We start from the raw sequence: 19,689 nt of genomic DNA, 5'->3' as shown, positions 1-19,689 counted from the left end.
ATGACATTGTTGTGTGTCCTGTTTTAGGGGACTACGGATAAAACATCCCTCTGGAAGCTTCCTCGGACGAGACCTGGCCATCTCTGAGGTCTGAAGACATTTTAGAAAGCTTATGATTCTTTTTCCAAAACAAAAATGATACATATTGTAAGTTATTGAGTATTTAACTTCAAATATTCTGACTTCTGAGCTCCCTAATACAGGTTTGGTTTTTGTTTTTGTTTTTGTTTTTGTAACAGGGTTTGAAACCAGGGGCACTTAACCACTGAGCCACATCCCGAAACCTTTTTATATTTTACTTATAAAAATAAAAACAGGCTCTCACTGAGTTGTTTAGCACCTCTCTAAATTGCTGAACTAGCAATCCTCCTGCCTCAGCCTCCTGAGCTGCTCAGATTAGAGGCGTGTGCCATGTCACTAAGTTCCTAATACAGGTTTTTAACAAGTATCTTTATATGTATTACATATCTACAAAAACCAGGGACAATGCTAGGTTCTTAACATGTATTAGAACCTCACAGCTCTCCAAGGAAGGTATTTTTACCTTCATTTTGCAGTTTAGGAAACTGAGGCACAGATAATGGCTAGCCTAAAGTTAGCCCTTTTCTGTGCAACTCATTGCCACTTAGCAAAGCTGATGCTAACTAGTCTACACCTGTTACTACTTAGTTCACACTTGTATTCTGCATGGGGAGCAGATCAGTTCCCCATCTACCAACTCCAAGTCCCTCTTTGGGATGTGGAGGGACCCTAGACTCTTTCAAGTGAAGACTCGAATGATTGTTCTCTCTGCGACTATCTTTCACCTTGAGTTCAGTATGAGAGATGGCAGCTGTCATTTACTATGGAAAGAGTCAAAGCTCATTTGTTATGCTTCAATTTAGTGCTTCAGAGTTCTATGACCCTGAAGAAATGTGTCTTTACAGGCTTCTTCTGAAATTGGTCACTGTGAGTGTGGACGAAGGACAGAGAGCTATGTGAAAAATATACATGTTGATGAGAAAAAAAATCAAGTGAAGGACAGCTTGCATAACATCTAAAATATTTTTCTCCATTGAAACAGCATGAATCATGCCCTTTGTACGTGCCATAGCAAACAAAATGAAAATGAAGAATGAAACTAAAAATGATCAGCTCCTTCAAGGAGCTTATTTAAAAAAAATTTTTTTTTTCAATGGCACAGGATTTCCCCATCTTATTTAATTGTTGCTCCTCTTTTGCCACTGTCAGGAGAGGAGGGCTTAGAAACTATGCCTCAGTGCCTCTCTGTATTACTGTGAGCCCTATAGAAACAAGCTGAGATTGGAGCATTTGTATAAAACAGAAATTCACTCAGGCCCCAAACTTGAAACTTGAGAGGAAAGGAACATGCTGACATTCTTTGTAAGCAGACATGGGCAGCCAACCTAGGTTGCAGAAGTAAGGAAGAAATATTAGCTTCTGTGGACTCTGGCAACTTTGCCAGTTTGCTGTATATTTCAGGAGAGTCATTTATCCTTTAAATGGGAAATTTCTGAAGGCAGCTGAGTGTGATGTAATGTGTTCAGCCATTTACATACTTCTCAGCACCAACCGTTATCAGTACTATGATGAAGTTCCAGGGATGCTAGTGTCCCTGTCCTCAGGAAGCTGATATGCAGGACTGAATTGCCTGTGGGATAAATGAAGGGTCTAAAAGATCAGGGAATTGGCTCCGTAATGGCTTCCAATGAAACTGACTCAAAGAATTATTATGCCTCAGCCTAATGAATGTGAAGAGTCTGAAAGAATCAGAAGCGCCCTTGCCATTTCCCTAATTTCCCTACATTTTCCTAATTACAACAAGATTAAAATTCAGGGACTGGAACTCCTTCCAGTGTGGGTGTTTGTCTAAGCCACCTTCCCACGGGGATTTCTGGCACTCTTTTATATTTGGGGTTAGGCCTTGCTCAAAGAAACTGAATGAACCCCCATAATTTTACATTGCTTAATTCAAAATGTTTTGCTTAGAATGGTACGTGGTTTCAGAAAGTCATTCCCTTTCTGAACGAATGGGAAAGGAAAGAATATATAGATACCTATAAATGTACATTTTGGATAATTAGTCTTTTGTGAATCCAAGTGGTCACTGTGAGTGTGGACGAAGGACAGAGAGCTATGTGGAAAATTTGCCTCTCTGCCAAATATGCACCAATAAATTCATTAATTTAATCTCTTCAGTGTGTGATTAGACCTTTTATGAGGTAAAATCTAACTGTGTGGGGAATTAATGACTTTTCTGCACCGTCTTAAGAGAACTGAACTGTGAGGGCACCATTACAAGGTACTGGTGATGGCCTTCTCTGTTCCTGTGCTGTGTAATAATGGCCACCCTATTCCAAGTACCTGCTACACATTGTACACTGTGCCAGGGACTCCATGCACATTTTCTCACTTACATTCCCTTTAAAATCCTCCTGACAGCCATGCAAGGCAGCTACTGTTTTCCCCATTTTACAGAAGGAAGAAAGAACAAATCCCTGGATGCCAGAACTGATGAGCGATTTCCTCAGGATCTTACAACTAGTAACGCTTAGCCCAGTTTTGTGGGCCCCAGGCCATGCTTCTCTCCAAAGGAGATTTCATGGGTTTGTTTTCCCATCATAGACACCGACAAGTGTGGGAAGGTCAAACCAGCGGGGATGGGAGCAGGTTCGCCTATTCTGACCAGACCCGTCAGCTGCCCCAGCCATCTCTCTGGCCTTCAATATAGTCATATGTCCCTTCACACCAGGGACACATTCATTGTGATTGCATTGTTGTCCAGACATGACACAGTGTACTTATACGACACTTGGTGGTGTGGCCTACTACCTCTATGCCTGTGTGGCAAATACTGTTCTATATGTGGCTGTCAGTGATGGATTCTCACAATGTGGCACATGCCTATATTATAACTGGCTTGTTCTCAAAACAAACTCAGCCTGATGGTCCTTAACTTTGGCTACACAGTTGTGTGATTGGGCCTTACAAACATACTGATGCTTTGGTACCACTCCGAAATACTTCATAGACTCTTCGGGGTAGGACTTAAGCATTAGTACTTTGTAGAGCTTCCTTGGTGATCTGATGGACCTCTAGGGTTGAGGAACACCAGTGGCAACAGATAGCTTCAAGTTGGGTAGAGGGCAGAGAAACTTCGTAGCTTATCTCTTCCATCTCTGCAGGTGTTATTCTGGAGACCTGAAATGCTAGTGGGTGATCTTTCCATAACCACATTGATAGTGAATTGATTCAGGCGGTTCAACTCAGCTTTACCACACAGCTTCTCAGACTATAGGCTTCTTTACCCTGAGCTTTAAAAAAAAAAAAAGAAGAAGAAGAAGAAGAAGAAAGAAGAAGGAAGAAGGAAGAAGGAAGAAGGAAGAAGGAAGAAGGAAGAAGAAGAAGAAGAAGAAGAAGAAGAAGAAGAAGAAGAAGAAGAAGAAGAAAAAGAAGAAGAAGAAGCCACAGTAGGTAATTTAGTCTGCTCATTTTCTTCAGGTAAAGTCCTTGGAGGACCAGAATCTTTAAAAAGGTAGATAATGAGCTTAATCATTCTAGTTTTTAATATAAAATACACTTTGAGGAGTTTAAGAATAGATTATCACCTTAGACAATACTACATCTTATGTGCATGGTTTAAGGGTAATTTTCTGGTTGGGTTAACGTTGTTAAATTGCATTTCTACAAAAGGAAAGGACTGCCTATCAGTGTGGCTTCACTGAAATGCTCCTGTGTTTTGGGAAAGAATGAATTCCCAAGTAGGGGATGGAGGCTGCTGCTGAGTTTTCCTAGAAACTTCAAGTCTTCCAGATAATTCCAGAAGTATAGGGTCTTCATCTCAGGAAAGAAATGGAACCTGATTTCAAGTGAGCCTCTGCCAGGCGTCAGCATGTGCTGGTCACTTTCACATGCATGATTTCTTTTCTTTCTCATCAGAGTCCTCTGAAGTGAGTGCTATTTTCTTTCTTTCCTCCTCCTCCTCCTCCTTCTCCCTCCTCCTCCTCCCTCCTTCTCCCTCCTCCTCCTCCTTTCTCCTCCTCCTCCTCCCCCTCCTCCTCCTCCTTCTTCTTCTAATGGGAAACTGAATTTAAGTACATCAGTCACATGGGGACAGAGCTGAATATGAGCACCTTCCAAGGATGTTGGGGATACAAATGAGATAATGGATGTAAAGATGAGAAAGGAGAGGCTTGGCGAGATGAGAACAGTAGCACTCAAACTCCAGAACTCTGGAGTTATAAATACTCCTGAGGCTCAGTCCCACACCACCCACCCCTTAGATTCTGCTCTAAGTGTCTGAGCTGTACAGTGAGCACCAGGAGTTTTAAAGACTGTATGTGGCTTTTGTCTGCAGCCTGGGCTGAGAACCACCAAGGAACAACCTCACCTAAAGTCCTGGATCTCACCTAAGGTCCTGGATCTCACCTGGCTTGATGCTTATTTCCACTGGTCTAGACTTTCAGAATACCTGTTTCAACATGCATAGGTGAGGAAAGAAAGAAATTACTTAGTAGACCTTTTAGAGAAGACGTTTATGTAATTCCCTCATGAATGACCATGTACTGTATTAAGGTAATCTATTACTGTAACCATTTCAGGGGAAGCATGATCATAGCTACTAACAAGGGTATCCAAGAATCCAGCACATGACACAGGTATATACTCAAGTATTGATACTATAAATGAGGTACAGTTGTAACCTGATTCTTTTAACCAGTCATGGTAGTTATAAGATTGAAATTTACCCAAATCATTTTAAATATGGGAGAAGGCTCTGAAATCCAGCTGCTTGGATATAAAGCCAGACTCCAAATATCCTTCATCCTAGCTGAGTAACATTGGGCAAGTGACTTTCACTCTTTGAACCTCAGTTTCCTCACCCAGAAGAGGAGTGATAAGAGTGTTTACCTTGAGGGGCACAGTGAGGATTAAAGACTAACTCATGGTAAATCCTTAGCAGTGTGCTTTGCTTAGAACACAATGCACGTCAGCTACTGTATTTATTTCACCAGAGCACTTCCTGAAATGGAAATCAGAGTTCTTATATTGCTCCATCTTCAGGGGAGCTGTGTTAACATTCCAGTCTCATGCAATTCCAAACTCCTGGGGTGATTTTTGTGCATTTTTGTAAGGGCCTTCCATGAGATTTCACAGAAACACCACAATTAGATAATTATCTTAGAAATGGAGTGTACAACAATATAATTTTTCTCTTTATGCAAAACAGTACTTAAGTGGCAATAAATGATTATTTTTATCTTGGATTAGTGTACATGTTTTGCACACACACACGTGTGTGTATAAATGCAGGTAGAAAATGTCTATAGGTGGAAATGTTTTTTCCAAAGGTCATATGGCATTACCTTTGAAAGAGATGAAAACAGATGTCCAATGCTTCTTTTTTAAAAAAAAAAAAAATGCCAACATTAGAATCTATTCAGCAGTGAAGAGTAGACTGTGTTATCCTCATTGGAGATGATGCACTGTGACAGAAATTTGGAAATTCTCCACCTGAAGATGCAGCTCTGTGCTAGAGAGTGATGGTTCCAAAAGATAACAAGTCTCACAATGGGCTGAAAGAACCAACACCAGTTCCAATGAAAATCAAGCTTAAGTCAGGGTAATTAAGAGCAGACCCAACTTTGGATGAGGACTAGTGACTATTCATTCTGGATTACTCTCAATGCAAAATGGAAGGGTGTACTGAATTAGTGACTTAGGATATATGATATGCTATTAAAAAGGAGTTTAATGCAGTTTTTCTGAAGGTGTTTTCTGCTGAACACTCTATCAGAGACTCCTATACTTTATCAGATACTCCTGATAAAAAGGAAGCTCCTTTAGCCAATTAAATTTGAGAAAAACTATACACCCTTTGCTCTTCTAAGAGACTCATAATACTATCACCCTTATGTAAGGCATTGGTAAGTTCTGGTGTGAAGATCCTTGTTTAACTCCCAGTCTCTTAAATTTGGCTGAAGAAGCCCCCTCTCTTACTCACCTATGGCATTCACAACTTTATTAAGGGATACTTTTGGAAATGGTAGTCTAGTGTAAATAATCTTAAAGAAGGAGCTTTAAAAATTCCCACTTATGTTTTGACATCTGAATCCAACTAACAACTATAAGAATTTGATTTAGGAATAAGTCATAGTCTGTTTTCTGAAGAAGAAAAGTTCTGTGCAATAATTTCCTATGCAAAAAAAAAAGTAGTCATTAAGCAAAATGGTCTGAGAGCAAGAAGCATGGTGGGGGGCAGGGAGAATACAGAGGGGTTGGTGGTGGCAAAGGAAGAGGAGAAAGTCATAGACATCTCTGGGAGGAACTGTGATGTTTATTAAAAAGATGGGAGTTTAACAAGAGTTAAAACTTTCCAAAGAGCATCACTTTAAAGAGAAGTGAACATTATGGTTAATTGTGAAATCAAGAACGGTGGTGTGTCCATTTCTGTCTTGAACTTTTCCTAAGTGCGATTGAAAGTAATACAGATAATGACTTTCCAAACTTTGGGGCTCTGTGCAGAGATATGTGCCTTTGTCAAAACCTTCATTAGCTGATTAGATCATTTTCTCCAAGTAAATTGCTCTAAGAGGGGAGAAGAGATTTTTTCAAATGTGTCCCCAAGGGTAAAAAGTGTCCAACTTGCTGGTAATTAAGCATATGGGTGGGAAGAGCTTTGTTCCCTCTTAGTTCTTCTCCACCAAGGGAAAGAGGTTGTACTATCAGTGGGTTCAGTTGTGGGAAGGGCCCAATTACTGAAAGGAGGGTCAGACCCCTTCTTAAATCTCAGGAATAGCCAGAAGATGAATGAAATCACCCTCAGGAGGCCACCCTAGCACCCCAGATGGTGCCCTGACACCTGCTTCTGCTCTTATGCTCTGTCATCCAATCACGATCCCCTGCAGAGGGGAAAGGCAGTGAAAGCATACAAAACAGCACTGTATGAAATGTCCCTTTTCCCACACTTTGAGTGAGGGTGACAGCAGGCATACAAGTATTTCCAGGGCCTCAGCAGGGAGCTGAACTCTATCAGCAGGCCCAACTCTATTTGCAGCCACTCCAGTGGTAAGGAGTTTTTGTTCTGACAATCAGAATTCCAGCAAATGGTGAATGTTTCTTCCCGCTGAGAAGTGGGAAATTCAATAATACTTTGGCTGGGTTCACGCTGAGTTGCAAAAATAGAATGAAGTGGAGAGGGACTGGTGACTGGAAGGGTGATAAATCAGCTAGCCCAGACCTTTCCAACCATTTGCTCTTGATCTGAAACCCTCTCCTATCTCTGCTCCATTCTTCAGGGTAGCAAGACAGTTTTTATATTTGTTCTCATAGTGTTTGGTGCTGTTTACCCTAAGAAACAAAATTATACACTCTAAGATCTCAAAAATAACTATGTTCTTCTATATTATTATGGAAGAATTTATATTATTTTGTCACAATAGGACCCTTTGCTGACAATCTTTACAACATTAGGATAACTCAAAAGGCAATGTTGGCATTAATGAGCACTTAAACCTGGGCACATTTTTCTTCTGCAAACCAGCTAAAAAGTTTCAGAGGGTGCTCTCCATGAGGGCAGGGATTTCTGTCTTTTGTTCACTGTTACATCAGCAGCATACAGTAGGTGCTCTAAGAAATCAATGAATCTGTAGAATGCAAAAAAGCTCACTCAGCTATGGGTTCTCAGCTACCTAGTGCAAAAGCCCACAGTGAACTCAGTTTTACTGATTTCCCATTAGGTATGATTTTGTACAATCGTTGTGATTCCTGATTCTATAGGATAAATTTTAATAGTGTATTTCTTTTTTAAAAAGCTATATCACTAAAACCCGGCCACCATGGAAAAATCAGAAAGGATAAGCCACAATAAACAAACCTAATGTAATAGCATGTTTAGGCTACTCAGAGATAACCACTGCTATGATGTAAATGGCTGTTCTTTCAAATTTTCCTGGGCACACATATTCATATATTTTACAGTAATTAGATTAGATTGTATACATTGTTTTTTTTTCCATCACAGTATTACCTGAACATCTATTTTTGTTAGTAGACTTCTATGTCATCTTTCCATGATGTCACAGTAGTATGTTTTAAGAATATACCAGAACTTAATTCCCTATGATTGAATATTTAAGTTGTGTCTAATTTTCTGCTTCATCATAAGCACTAAGCCTGTTCCTATTATTGGCAGAGATATGCAGAGCTGGTGTTTTACAAAGGCAGCCTCTGTAATTTCACAGATGTGTACCCAGCCTTACCCTTCAAGCTGACCCACCTGTGTCTCTCTGTCTCCTTTGCTGGCTTTCCAGGTGAGAGTTCAGTGGCTCCAGGGAGAGCTGGTTTTGGGGGCGGTGGCTCAGTGCCAGCTCCACTTGTTCTTTAATGATAGTTTGATAGTTTTTTTTTTTTTTTAACCTTTATTCACTGACCAAACACTTTTGAGCAGATATGGGAAAGGGTGATAGGAGACTAAAGGTGCTGGGAGGAAAGAATCAATCAGTACTTTACCTTCTTCTGTTTATAGAACTGTAGGTTAGATGATATATATTATTTTACTAGTATTACCTCTTCTATTATTATTTTCTGAAGTGCATACTTTATTCACATTTCCCTAGTTGTTACCTGTGTCTTTTTTTCATGTTCTGAAATCTTGTCCAGGATAACATATTACATTTAGTCATCATGTCTCCCTAGGCTCCTCTTGGCTTGGACAGTTTCTCAAACTTCTCCTTTTTTATGACCTTGACTGCTTGAGGAATACCAGTCAGGTATTTTGTGGAATATCCCTCGGTTGGGATTGACCTGACATTTTCTCATTATTAAAATGGGATTATGTATTTTCAGGAGGAAGACCACAGAGGTAAAGTTCCATTTTCATCACAAAATATTAATTTCCATTTCATAAGTCCAAAGATGCATACTACCAACATCGCTTTTTCCTATTGATGTCAACCTCAGTCTCCTGAAGGGGTCGTATTTATTGGATTTTTCCACTAAAAAACTGCTCCTTTGTCCCCTTTCTAGACCATGTTCTTTAGGAGGATATAACAATGCCCTTCCCACACTAAGGGGTCCTCTCATTGTGGGTAGTATATCCACATAATTTATTTGAAAATCTGCCTAAAAGATTTGTCTGTTCTCTCAAAATTATTTATTTATCCAATCATTTATGTCAGTAAAGACTTATGGATGTTTATTTTATACGTTGGTTTACAATCTGATACTGCCTTACCTATTTTGGTGCTCAAATTATTTTGACTTGTACAATTTTGTAGATTTTCATTTAGAACTCTTTTTTTTTTTTTTGTCCACCATGGTTTGTTTGGTCTTGAGTGCCTTTTAATTTTATGGGTCTAAACATTCTCCCAGTCTATCTTTGATAGTTTTTGTTCTAATCCTAGAAGGGACTAGAACTAATTTTTGCAAGGCGCTCTGGTTCCTTTTACTGGAGAATGATGTTAGAAATCAAGATCTATGTGACCGGCATGTTCATTGCTACTGATGTTTCTAGGTCTGTAGCTACATCATTTCTTCTAGGACTTTTAAAATGATACAGGAAGAAAATGTCTGTACTAACCCACGTGAGTACATATTTCTATAGATATGTTTATGACACTATTAAGCTAAATGAGGTCACATTCATGTCTTCAAGTCTAATCCAATAGTACATGTATCATTCTAGCCTCCTTGTTGCCCATCTATAAACCAATAGTTTAAACTAAACCAATAGTTCTTACCATCTGCTCTCCACTGACATAGTTGTTCAATTCCAGACACATGCAGAGTGGCATTAGAATTGTTCACCTGTACCTATGTGGGAAGCACCTTTATCAACAAACACAGTGCAGGTGTACAGCTTATCTCCTCTGTGGTTTTACAGATTCTGCTCATATCAAAATTTGCTTTGGTAAGCATTTTGTCTTCCACCCTCTACAGTGAGACTGTTTCCTGCATTTGCCACACATTCAGATTGTTTTGTTACATTTTGAATTCCATTCTGGCATTCTCAGAACTTACTAAATAGCTTTTATTTAAAAAAAAAAAATAAAATCTCTCCTTGTTCTATAAAATTCTATGAGTTTTGACAAATATGTATGTCATGTACCTATCACTAGGATATCATATGTAATAGTTTTAATGCCCTAAAAACCCTCTGTTTCAACTGTTCAATCCTTCCTCTGATCCCCTGGAAGTCTCTAATCTTAACATCTCTATAGTTTTGTCCTTTCATGAACTTCACATAAATGGGATTATCTGGTAGATTGCTTTTTCAGAATGACTTCTTTCACTTAGCAATGTGCATTTAAAATTCATTCATGCCTTTGTGTGGTTTGATAATGTGTTTCTTTTTATCATTCAATAAGATTCCATTATATGAATGTTTATAATTTCTTTATCCATTCACCTACTGAAGGAGATTTTGGTTGTTTCCGGGTTGGGGCACTTGTGAATAAAGTTTTTACAAAACTTCATATGCCGGTTTTTATGGTGGACAATTTTTAGTCAATTGGGTAAACTCCTGGGAGCACAATTGTTGTGTCACATAAGACTATGTCTAGCTTCATAAGAAACTGTCAGTCTTTCAAAGTGGCTGTACCATTTTGCATCTCCACGAGGAAGAGGGTCCTTGTTGCTCTAGATCCTTGCAAACAATTGATATTGTCAACTTTTTGAATTTTAGCTTTATGTAGATATGTAGTAGAATATCATTGTATTTTTAATTTACAATTCCTTGGTGACAAATTTGTTGAGCATCCTTTCCTGTGTTTATTTGTTTATTTGTTTATTTTATCTTCTTTGGTGAGAATTCTATTCTGATCTTTTGCCCCTGTTTAAACTGAGTTGTTTCCTTTGGTGGAGCTTTAAGGGGTGTGTGTGTGTGTGTGTGTGTGTGTGTGTGTGTGTATGACCTTTATTTGCATTTTGCAAATATTTTCTTAATGAGGAACTTATAAGTAGTACTTTGGGATTGACTTTGCAACCCTAAAAGCTTATATGCAATATTACATGCTGTCTATGGTAGGATTCTGCTCACAGTGTTTGTTGTGCTATTCCCAATAGTGATCTCAGTGTGCCCTCTCATATCCTTAACCTCATCCATTCATTGTCAGGGAACCTTTATGTATAGGGTCATCACTATCTCTCTCTAGGAATTTCCTACCTTTATGTACTTCAAGCCAATGATCAAGTTGATAATGTGCTTATTCATCTATATTCAATAAGTTCCATAAGAATACAACTGTTTCTTTTCTTAAAGGTTAAAAAGAAAAGTCAAAAGGAAAGTTGCCCCAATATTTAGGTCCTGCCATGTCACTGTTGAGGTTAATGACTATCTGTCTTCCTTTCCATGGCCTCCAGTCATCAAGCCTCCTTTGCGCCATTTTAAACGCCCTGCTTATGCGTCCAGTTCCTACGCACCCTCAGTTCCAAAGAAAACTGATGAGCATCCTGCAAGATACAAGATGCTGGATCAAAGGATCAAAATGAAAAAGATTCAGAACATCTCACATAATTGGAACAGAAAGTAGGTCAAGAAGAAGAAGAGAGGGAGTGAAGAAGGGCCACGTGTCTGCTTCTCTGCCCTCACCGGCCACAGCAGGACAGGCCTCCCAGACCCGTGGCAGTCGTTGGGGCTGGCTCTGTGAAGGATGACTCCAACAAGGCAAAATGAAGCTGTTTGCACTTTCATTCTCCAGTAGACTCCTCAATCATTAGATGTGGGATCAATCCAGATGTAGCAACAAACTAGTAAGCAGGTTGTTATGTGTGGTTTTTATTGTTTGGGTCTTTCAAAGTCTAAGTTGGACCAATGGAATGATAACCTCCTGTTCATGGGGTGCGGGGGGATGAAATTCCTCCCCCTACCACTGTTTTCATCTCTAAGAGTTGACTTGCCTCAATAAATATACTGGCTTAATATTCTTCATACTTAAGAAATGCATTTCTAAAATGCCTTTTTCAATTTTAAATATTTTTATTTAAAATTGAAATATTTACATGTAAGCTTCAAGTCAACATGTAAATTTCAAAGTAAATTGCTCTCAAAACAAAAGTTTTGGTTCTGAATGTAATAATCTTAGAGGAAAAAGACCCATGAATTGTTGTGTTCATGCATATTTTGGAATTCAGACTTTACAAAATAGATCCAGGTTAAAAATAATAATAATAAAAAGGTCTTTCTGATTTCTGACCACATGTCTCATGCCCAGTAGTCTCAGTGTTTTTTTCAAGGATTTGAGACTTTTCAGTGGATGCATTTGGCTCCTTTAAAAAAAATCATCTATTTATACCACAGTAGAAAACACTAGAAATCAGTGGCATTCCCAGGCCTTAAAGACTTCATATTTGAGATTTACCACTAGAGATGTCAGTTTGGTTTTGTAGTCCTGAGACAGGTAGGTGTAAAATGGTGAATGTAGCTTTAATTTCTTATTTCCATAGTTTTCTCCTTGAGTCTGAAAATTCCTTCCTAATAAACCACATTATGAAGGCCTTTGGGACCCCAGTTGCTCCCAGAGCTACTGGTGGAATAGGGGCCTTTATAACTCACCTTTCTTCAAGGTGGCATTTTTAGCTTTTCTGTGTTTTTCCCTAGAGTTTTTACTTTGGGAATAAAATCACAGAAATGGCAAGGAAAGGTTGAAGACCACAGTTAACTTTTGCTCCCTCAGAAATGGCCTGCTTCAACAGACAAATCTAGGTTTGCTGTTGATGAGATTTCCATTCTGTTCTGCCTCTTATTTCAGATCCCTGGTCTAATTGCATATTTTTAAAAAGCTTCAGTTTGCTTAACTAGAAAATGAGAATCATAATACACACTCTGCATTTTGTGATGGAGATTAATGAACAATGTTGTAGGTTTCAGATTGCTATCTCTAAAACTGGTGGGTAATATTTGCACAAAAGAAGTAGCTAAGAGCATTCCATAGGCGGGACAAATGCTCCAGGACAGTCCCACAAAGAAGGAGCAGTCCTCCACAGCCACGACCTGCAGGACTTGATTGTCAAGGGTTTAGTGTCACTTTGTCCTGTCCTCACCCACAATTCATTTCCAATAAACTGCAGCTATCCAAGTTGAGCAAGCTCCAGAGTTTAGTGACCATCATGCTATTGAGCAATTTATTTATAATGTGCTTTCTAATGGTGTTTCGGGGAAATTTAATTGCTGTACAAGCAGAAAAATCACTGTGACTTTTCATTAAGGGAGGCAATTGTAATTCTCAGCTCCCTGCCTGGTGTGTGGGTAAGAAGACCCTTTTGCAGGCTGATGGTGTCTCTTCCACCTGTATTAGGTTAATTCCTACCTGTTTGTCTACAGATGCTTTAGTGCTGGCTGTGCAGAGCTCTTTGGCTACCCAAAGAGGAGGCATCCTTGGTGATGCTCCATATCTCTCAGTCCCTTTGGACTCAGGTTTCAGATTTCAGTGTGGCTGTGCTTTCTCGGCTGTTCTTCTTGAAGTTGGAAGTCATGTGGCTGAGGAAGAGAGTTGGTTCCTTCTGCATTCCTTTCTCCTAAGATGTTGTTTTTCAACCTTTGTTAATATTTTAGTTGGGCAAACATACAGATGTTGAGAGTCTGCAATGCTTGTAAAATGCCTACCATGATTTTTGCATGATGGATTGTATAGACATGCAGATTATATTCTTATAGTGAATAAAAAGATGCTTTTAAAGGATATTCTTGTTTGTGAGTCATCTTTTTCTGCTCTGGAATTCATTTGAAAAAAAGTTAGATTTCCTCCATGTTTGGCACTATTCAGCCCTGAATATCTTGTCAAGGTGAATAGTAAAACTTATCCTTTTCAATTTGCTTCTTAATTGTACATTTTTTGGTAATAATTTCCTCCTCCCTGCATACTCAATAAATTGTTAATATGAATAACCCATGTAATAGGACCAGACAATAGGAGAACACCTGTGTAACAACTGACTTTCTATCATTCCTGAATGAGTTATACAGCTAGGGTTTAAGAATTGGGACTCTGAGACTGGGGCTGTAGTTCAGTTATTCAGGGAGTTTCACTGAATTACATAATCTCAGTCAACTATCGTTTCCTCAGCTATAAAATGAGGATATTAGTAATACCCGACTCAGCTTGAGTCTTATAGTAAAGACTCAATACACACTGGCTATTATTTCTTAGAGAGAGAATGGAGTGTAGTAAAAAGAAATTAGGCTTTTAAGTTAGAGAGCAATGTCCCCTACTAGTTGTATGAATCAGGTAGATAGTTTTTGATCTCAGTTAAAGGGCATTGATAATTTAGCTGTGCATTACCCATCTGGCTACTCCTAAGGTACCCATTTCTACATCACCTTGCACTAGAGTCTTCAATGCATTCCTACACTCAGTAGAAAACCCAATGCCCTCCCCCCAAAGTCCCCTTCACCTGTGTCCCCACACCCTGGAGTCTTGGGCCTCTGTGTGTTTTGGCTTCCTCTTGCTCTCACGTCCCTCTTCCTCTGAATACCTGACCAACTTCCTGCTTCTTGCTTTCTACAATGCCTATCTTTCATTCTGTTCCTGTTCACTCTATCCATCCCCCATACTCAATTGCTTTGTTATTCCAAAGTTCCACCCTGACAAGTGTTCTAGCTGCACAGAGAAGATTCTTCTGAAGACTTTGGGTGATTGCATGGTGAAAGCCATTACTTCAATTAAAACCCAGACCACAATAACAACAACACAATATCAGCTGGCCTTCCTTTGTGAAGCTTTCTCCCTGACTGTGGCTTTCTTAAGCACAGGAGAACTTCTATCTCTTGGATTTCTTCTACCACCACCTTTCCTCCTCTACAATGATTTGCATTCCTGGGACTGCACAGAGCAGTCTGCTTCTTACCCCATACACCCCTCAGATGTGGGCATTTTCAGAGTGTGTGAAATCACTCTGCCAATACGTGGCATTTACTTTGGGTCCCTTTATAAAAGCTCAAAGAACTCAAAGCTTCACAGTGGCAGTTTTTCTTTTCAACATAATCCAATTCTTAGATAAGACCAGTCCTTGTAAGAAAAAAACACTGTAAATAGGTCTCTCCTTCTCTGACCCCCACCCTCTGACCAGAAGAATCTGCAGGAGATCTGGTTGTTTCTTTCTTTTTTCATCTAGTTATGATACCAACTGCATAAGGTTAGGGCAGTGACAGCGACTTATAGGTGCTCTGGGAACACTGATTTTCTTCTCTTGCTGCCACAATCTGATCAAGCCTTATCATGTGCACATTTGCTGAGCTTCTGAAATAGAAAAAGCTCTCCAGTACTCCCAAGGTTATTTCTAGTTTCTGCACAGGATAGAAAAAGGGTGGGGTGGGGTGGTTGATATCCACTATTTTTTAAATCTAGGATTTCCATCCAAAATGCTATTCCTAAGATAGAGAAAAGGTCACTCCTTGTCTATAAGAGTTTGTTTTTCCATTGGCTGCTAACTGCACTTGATCAGTTACATTATCTTTATTCATTTCCAATTAAAAAATCCTATTGGGCCAACATGTTGATTTATTTGAAATCAGTCAAATGTTAGAAGTAAGGCTGCCCTAGGGATGGGGGTGATGGGGTGTGATGGGGTAATGCACTGGCTTCCTTGCTGGGTCTTGGATGTAACCATGAGTTGGCCGCAGCAAAGCTAGCTGAGGCAAGAGAAGCCACACAGTATCAAAGATAAAGTGGGATTGCTGATGACAAGCATTGTTGTTAAGACTGATCTGGGAGACTTAGGAGCATTAATTATACTTTTGTTATATTCAGAGGACATGAAAAGCTGCTTTGGGGGAATAACAAGGAATAATAACTACAGAATACTCTCCTGACTTGCATGCACCCATTAACCTTCAACTTGAATTCCCCATGGATCCTCCAAGGCATGCTTTCTTTGGCATACTTGAAATAAGATGTTCAGTAGATCTGAGCCTACGGAAGTACCTCACCTGGGAAACCAGCCACTATGGAAACAGCTCACTTATGATCATTACCCTTTTAGTAGCAACTCTTATGATTTCCTGTATAAAGGAAGATTCTAAACTTTAAAACCCAAAGATAAAAGAACAGTAAACAAATAAAAAAGAGAAATATGTCCAATTAAAGAGACTAAAAACTTGAAATTATAGAACACTGCTCTAGCACAATAGATTTTAAAATTCATTTAATAACATGTAAATCAATGGATGTGTAACTGATATGATTCTGCAATCTGTATACGGGGTAAAAATGGGAGTTCATAACCCACTTGAATCAAAGTGTGAAATATGATATATCAAGAACTATGTAATGTTTTGAACAACCAACAATAAAAAAATTTAAAAAAATAAAAATAAAAAATAAAATTCATTTAATATTTTCATTTAATACCAGGTTCTAGCTATTTTATATATGTTAATATACTTAATTCTTTTAAGTAAGCCTGTGTGAGAAGACTTATTGTCCTTACTAATGATTAGTAAATTGAGACTCAAATGGCTTACATTTTTACAAAGTGGAATTCAGTGGAGGACTTTCAATCACACTGCTACTTATTTTTTCTGTATACCATGTTGCTTCTCCAAATTCTCCATGTGCACCTACGTCTTTGTTTAACCTACTCACCTTCATTGTGAGTCTCCCAGAGTTCAACCATGCTCATGTCATTCCAACACAGATTCAGGACCAGCAATAACAGCAGGATCCTTCCCCACACACGAAGTGTTATTTTCTCTCCCCATCTTAGACCAGGATTGTGGCCTTTATTTTGAAACCATGTCATGAACTACAGTTGGACCTCCATATTCCTGGGATCCACATTCTTTGATTCGATCAACTGTGGATCAAAAATACACAGAGAAAGAAATGCATCTGTATTGAACAAGCAGACTTTTATTTCCTTTATTATTCCCTAAGCAATACAACACCTATTTACATAGAATTCATATTGTATTAGGCATTTAAAGGAATCTAGAAATGATTTAAAATATATGGAAGGGTATATATAAATTATATGCAAATACGATGCATTTTATATAAGAGACTTGAGCATTCATGGATTTTGGTGTCTTTGGGGGGTCATGGAAGCAATCCCCTATGGATACTAAGGGAGGATGGTCTTGCTAGGAGAAGCCGCTACAACTGAGTACCACAACACTCACAACTGTTCCTCAGTCTTCCACAGACCATTGCTCATTGAATGAATTGTCCTCACCTCTCATCAAGAATCCAAATAGATGGCTCTTTCCTCAACCCCTTAAATCCTTTCTCCTATTTCCTCCACCAGGCCTGAAGAAACCCAGTCCATGTGGGGACAAGCACTACGTACTTACTCTGTGTCCCAGCTCTGTGGACATCTGACTCCGTACCATCTCTTCCCTGACTTCTCAGAGGAAACCATGTTTCTTCTCCTCCTTAAAACCACTTTCCACCTCTGAAACATTTCCCTTTTCTACTGAGCAATATGCTTATTTTTTATTTTTATAGAAAATCAGCAATAAAATCAATATAACCATTTAGTAGATAGATACCCAAATTGCTAAAACATCATGTTTTCACAGGCCCATTCCCATCGAGCCTTCCAAAGCTTTAAACAAGGTTGGCCACATCATCTCATTTAGAAAGCCACCCCATTTGCCTGTGAGCACTGCCCTCTCCTGATTTATCTCTTATTTTTTCTTCTCTGCTTTATTGGTGTCCACCATTTCTCTTACTCATAGGACTTTCCCCAAGATCATACCATCAGCTTATTTCTCTTTTGCAAATTTCTTCTCACAAACTGTATCTTTTCTCAGGATTTTACTCACCAACTCCATCAGCTTGACTGCTAAATGTGTAAAACTCTATATGTCCCCATCACTCTCAATCCTACATCTGTATTCCCATCTGATGGTTAAACTTCTTCCTCTGAGTGTGTTCACACTCAGAGCAAGCCTAGCTCTAAGGCCCTGGGTCTTATGCATTTAGATTTTTATTCTGTAAGTCTCATTCTCAGATTCCTTCACAGTTCCCATACTGTCCTCTTCCTGGTGTTTAGGTTTCTGTTATTGCTACCACCATTTTCCTACTTATGATTTCTCAAGGTCATTGATCTTGTCTGTTTCTTCAAATCAGAATTTACATTTGTCATTTGTCACAGATTTTTCTCTGGGATTCTGCTAACGGTTCTAAATTCCTTCCTTAGGGACTTCTTTTGCAAGAGATGATATTTCCTTCCATGTCAGGCTCCTCCTGGAAGCAGAAAACACTCTTTCTTTCCTTCTTTCTTTCTTTCTTTTTTTTTTTATACCAGAGAATGAACCCAGAGGCACTTAACCAATAAGCCACATCCCCAACCCTTTTTTAAAAAACATTTTATTTAGAGACAGATTCTCACTAAGTTGCTTAGGGCCTTGCTAAGTTGCTGAGGCTGGCTTTGAATTCACGATCCTCCTTCCTCAGTCTCCCCAGCTGCTGGGATTACAGGTATGCTCCTCTATTCCCATCCAAAAACCCACTTTCGATGACCAGTGGTGGAGGCTTTATCAAGAGCAACATGAATAACAAGTTTGCCAGCATGTGTGTTCTTCTTATTGGAGAAATTTGCCCACTGCCATCTCACTCAGTGGGCTTCTCACAGATTGAGACCCAGCACTTGTCCACAAACACTGAGGAGTTGAGAGGTCTGAGTAATGCTGATGCCTTGCACAGATTCTTTTCTGCCCCATCTTCCCCCACCACACTCAGCACAGAGATCAAATGAATGCCCAAACACTTGAATTCAAACATTATAAGCCATATAGGTGTGGGGAATTCTGCTTAGTGAATAAATATGTAAGGAACATATTAATTGTTCCTTTTCTGGAAGACAACATTCCTCATGAAGTGACACCTACCACTTTGAGCAAGGTTTTCACTCTCTGCCTGAGTGAAAGGTTGAGCCAGGTCTTAACTGAACCAGGTCTCCTCATTTTTGTTTACATGACTCCATTTTTAAAAAGTTCCTTCTATGGGCTTTCTGCCTGTGCGAGTCTTAGTTAGGCTTCAAGGCCCGATTTCACCTTCTCAGGGCTCCAATTTCTTCGGGTAAAAGTGATACTTTGGTCCATTTTACTCCTTAGGACACTCAAGTCATTCCACCTCCAAGTACATAGATCTTAATCCTCTACTGTAAGACCATTTCCTGAGAGCAGAGATCATCCCATCCCCTTTTCCTATTTGTTTCCTCTCTAGTGATCAATATCATGTTTTATATAAAACACATCCTCAAAAATATCATGGGTGGGGATGGTACCAAATGGGAGTAAGACAGGGACAGGAAATGTGCAAGTAAGCAGAAAACACATTACCTGTCCTCACTGCTGACTGAGGGCCTGCCATCGCTCACTGCTCTCACCAAGCCCAGAGAGAGCCTCAGAAGTCTTCCCAGCACAGAGCTTCAAGCCACCGATTCTAATCCACTGGCGTTTTCATTGTCTTAAAACCAGTTAATATCCCTGGATGAGAAGAGAAACAAGTGTTGCCTTTCTCTTAATGCTAGGTTTGCTGATAGAACATCTTTTTCTATGTCTAAATCTTAATTAAAAAATGAACATATGTTAAGGATTGACATGTCATCTTTTTCTTCACAAAATGCTAATGTTTCCTCATGTATCTCTGCTTTATATTTTCAAGACTCAAAATTCCTAGAACAGAAAAGAATAGAGCTCCAGCCCTCCGAACTCACCCTTAAAAGCCCATAGTCTGTCTAGAACAT

General features: G+C 39.3%; 1 protein-coding gene across 5 annotated transcripts in view; it reads left to right on the top strand.

Annotated features, from left to right (window-relative positions):
• Pde1c (phosphodiesterase 1C) overlaps positions 1 to 13,673 on the top strand; it is a 503,259-nt gene extending 489,586 nt beyond the window's left edge. For 4 of the 5 annotated variants that reach the window (XM_071613983.1, XM_027939700.3, XM_071613981.1 and 1 more), the window contains one exon: positions 11,362 to 13,673. In XM_071613983.1, coding sequence (XP_071470084.1) covers positions 11,362 to 11,531 — 170 coding nt within the window. In that variant the 3' untranslated portion in view covers positions 11,532 to 13,673. Of the gene's footprint in view, positions 1 to 27; positions 89 to 11,361 lie in introns of all 5 variants that reach the window. The other variant, XM_071613984.1, reaches the window with a different exon arrangement.
• The last annotated feature ends 6,016 nt before the right edge of the window (positions 13,674 to 19,689 follow it).

Source organism: Marmota flaviventris, chromosome 1, assembly GCF_047511675.1.
Source record: "Marmota flaviventris isolate mMarFla1 chromosome 1, mMarFla1.hap1, whole genome shotgun sequence".
Classification (NCBI taxonomy): Eukaryota; Metazoa; Chordata; class Mammalia; order Rodentia; family Sciuridae; genus Marmota; species Marmota flaviventris.
Note: the sequence above shows the minus strand (reverse complement) of the source record. Positions and strands in the feature narration are given on the sequence as shown.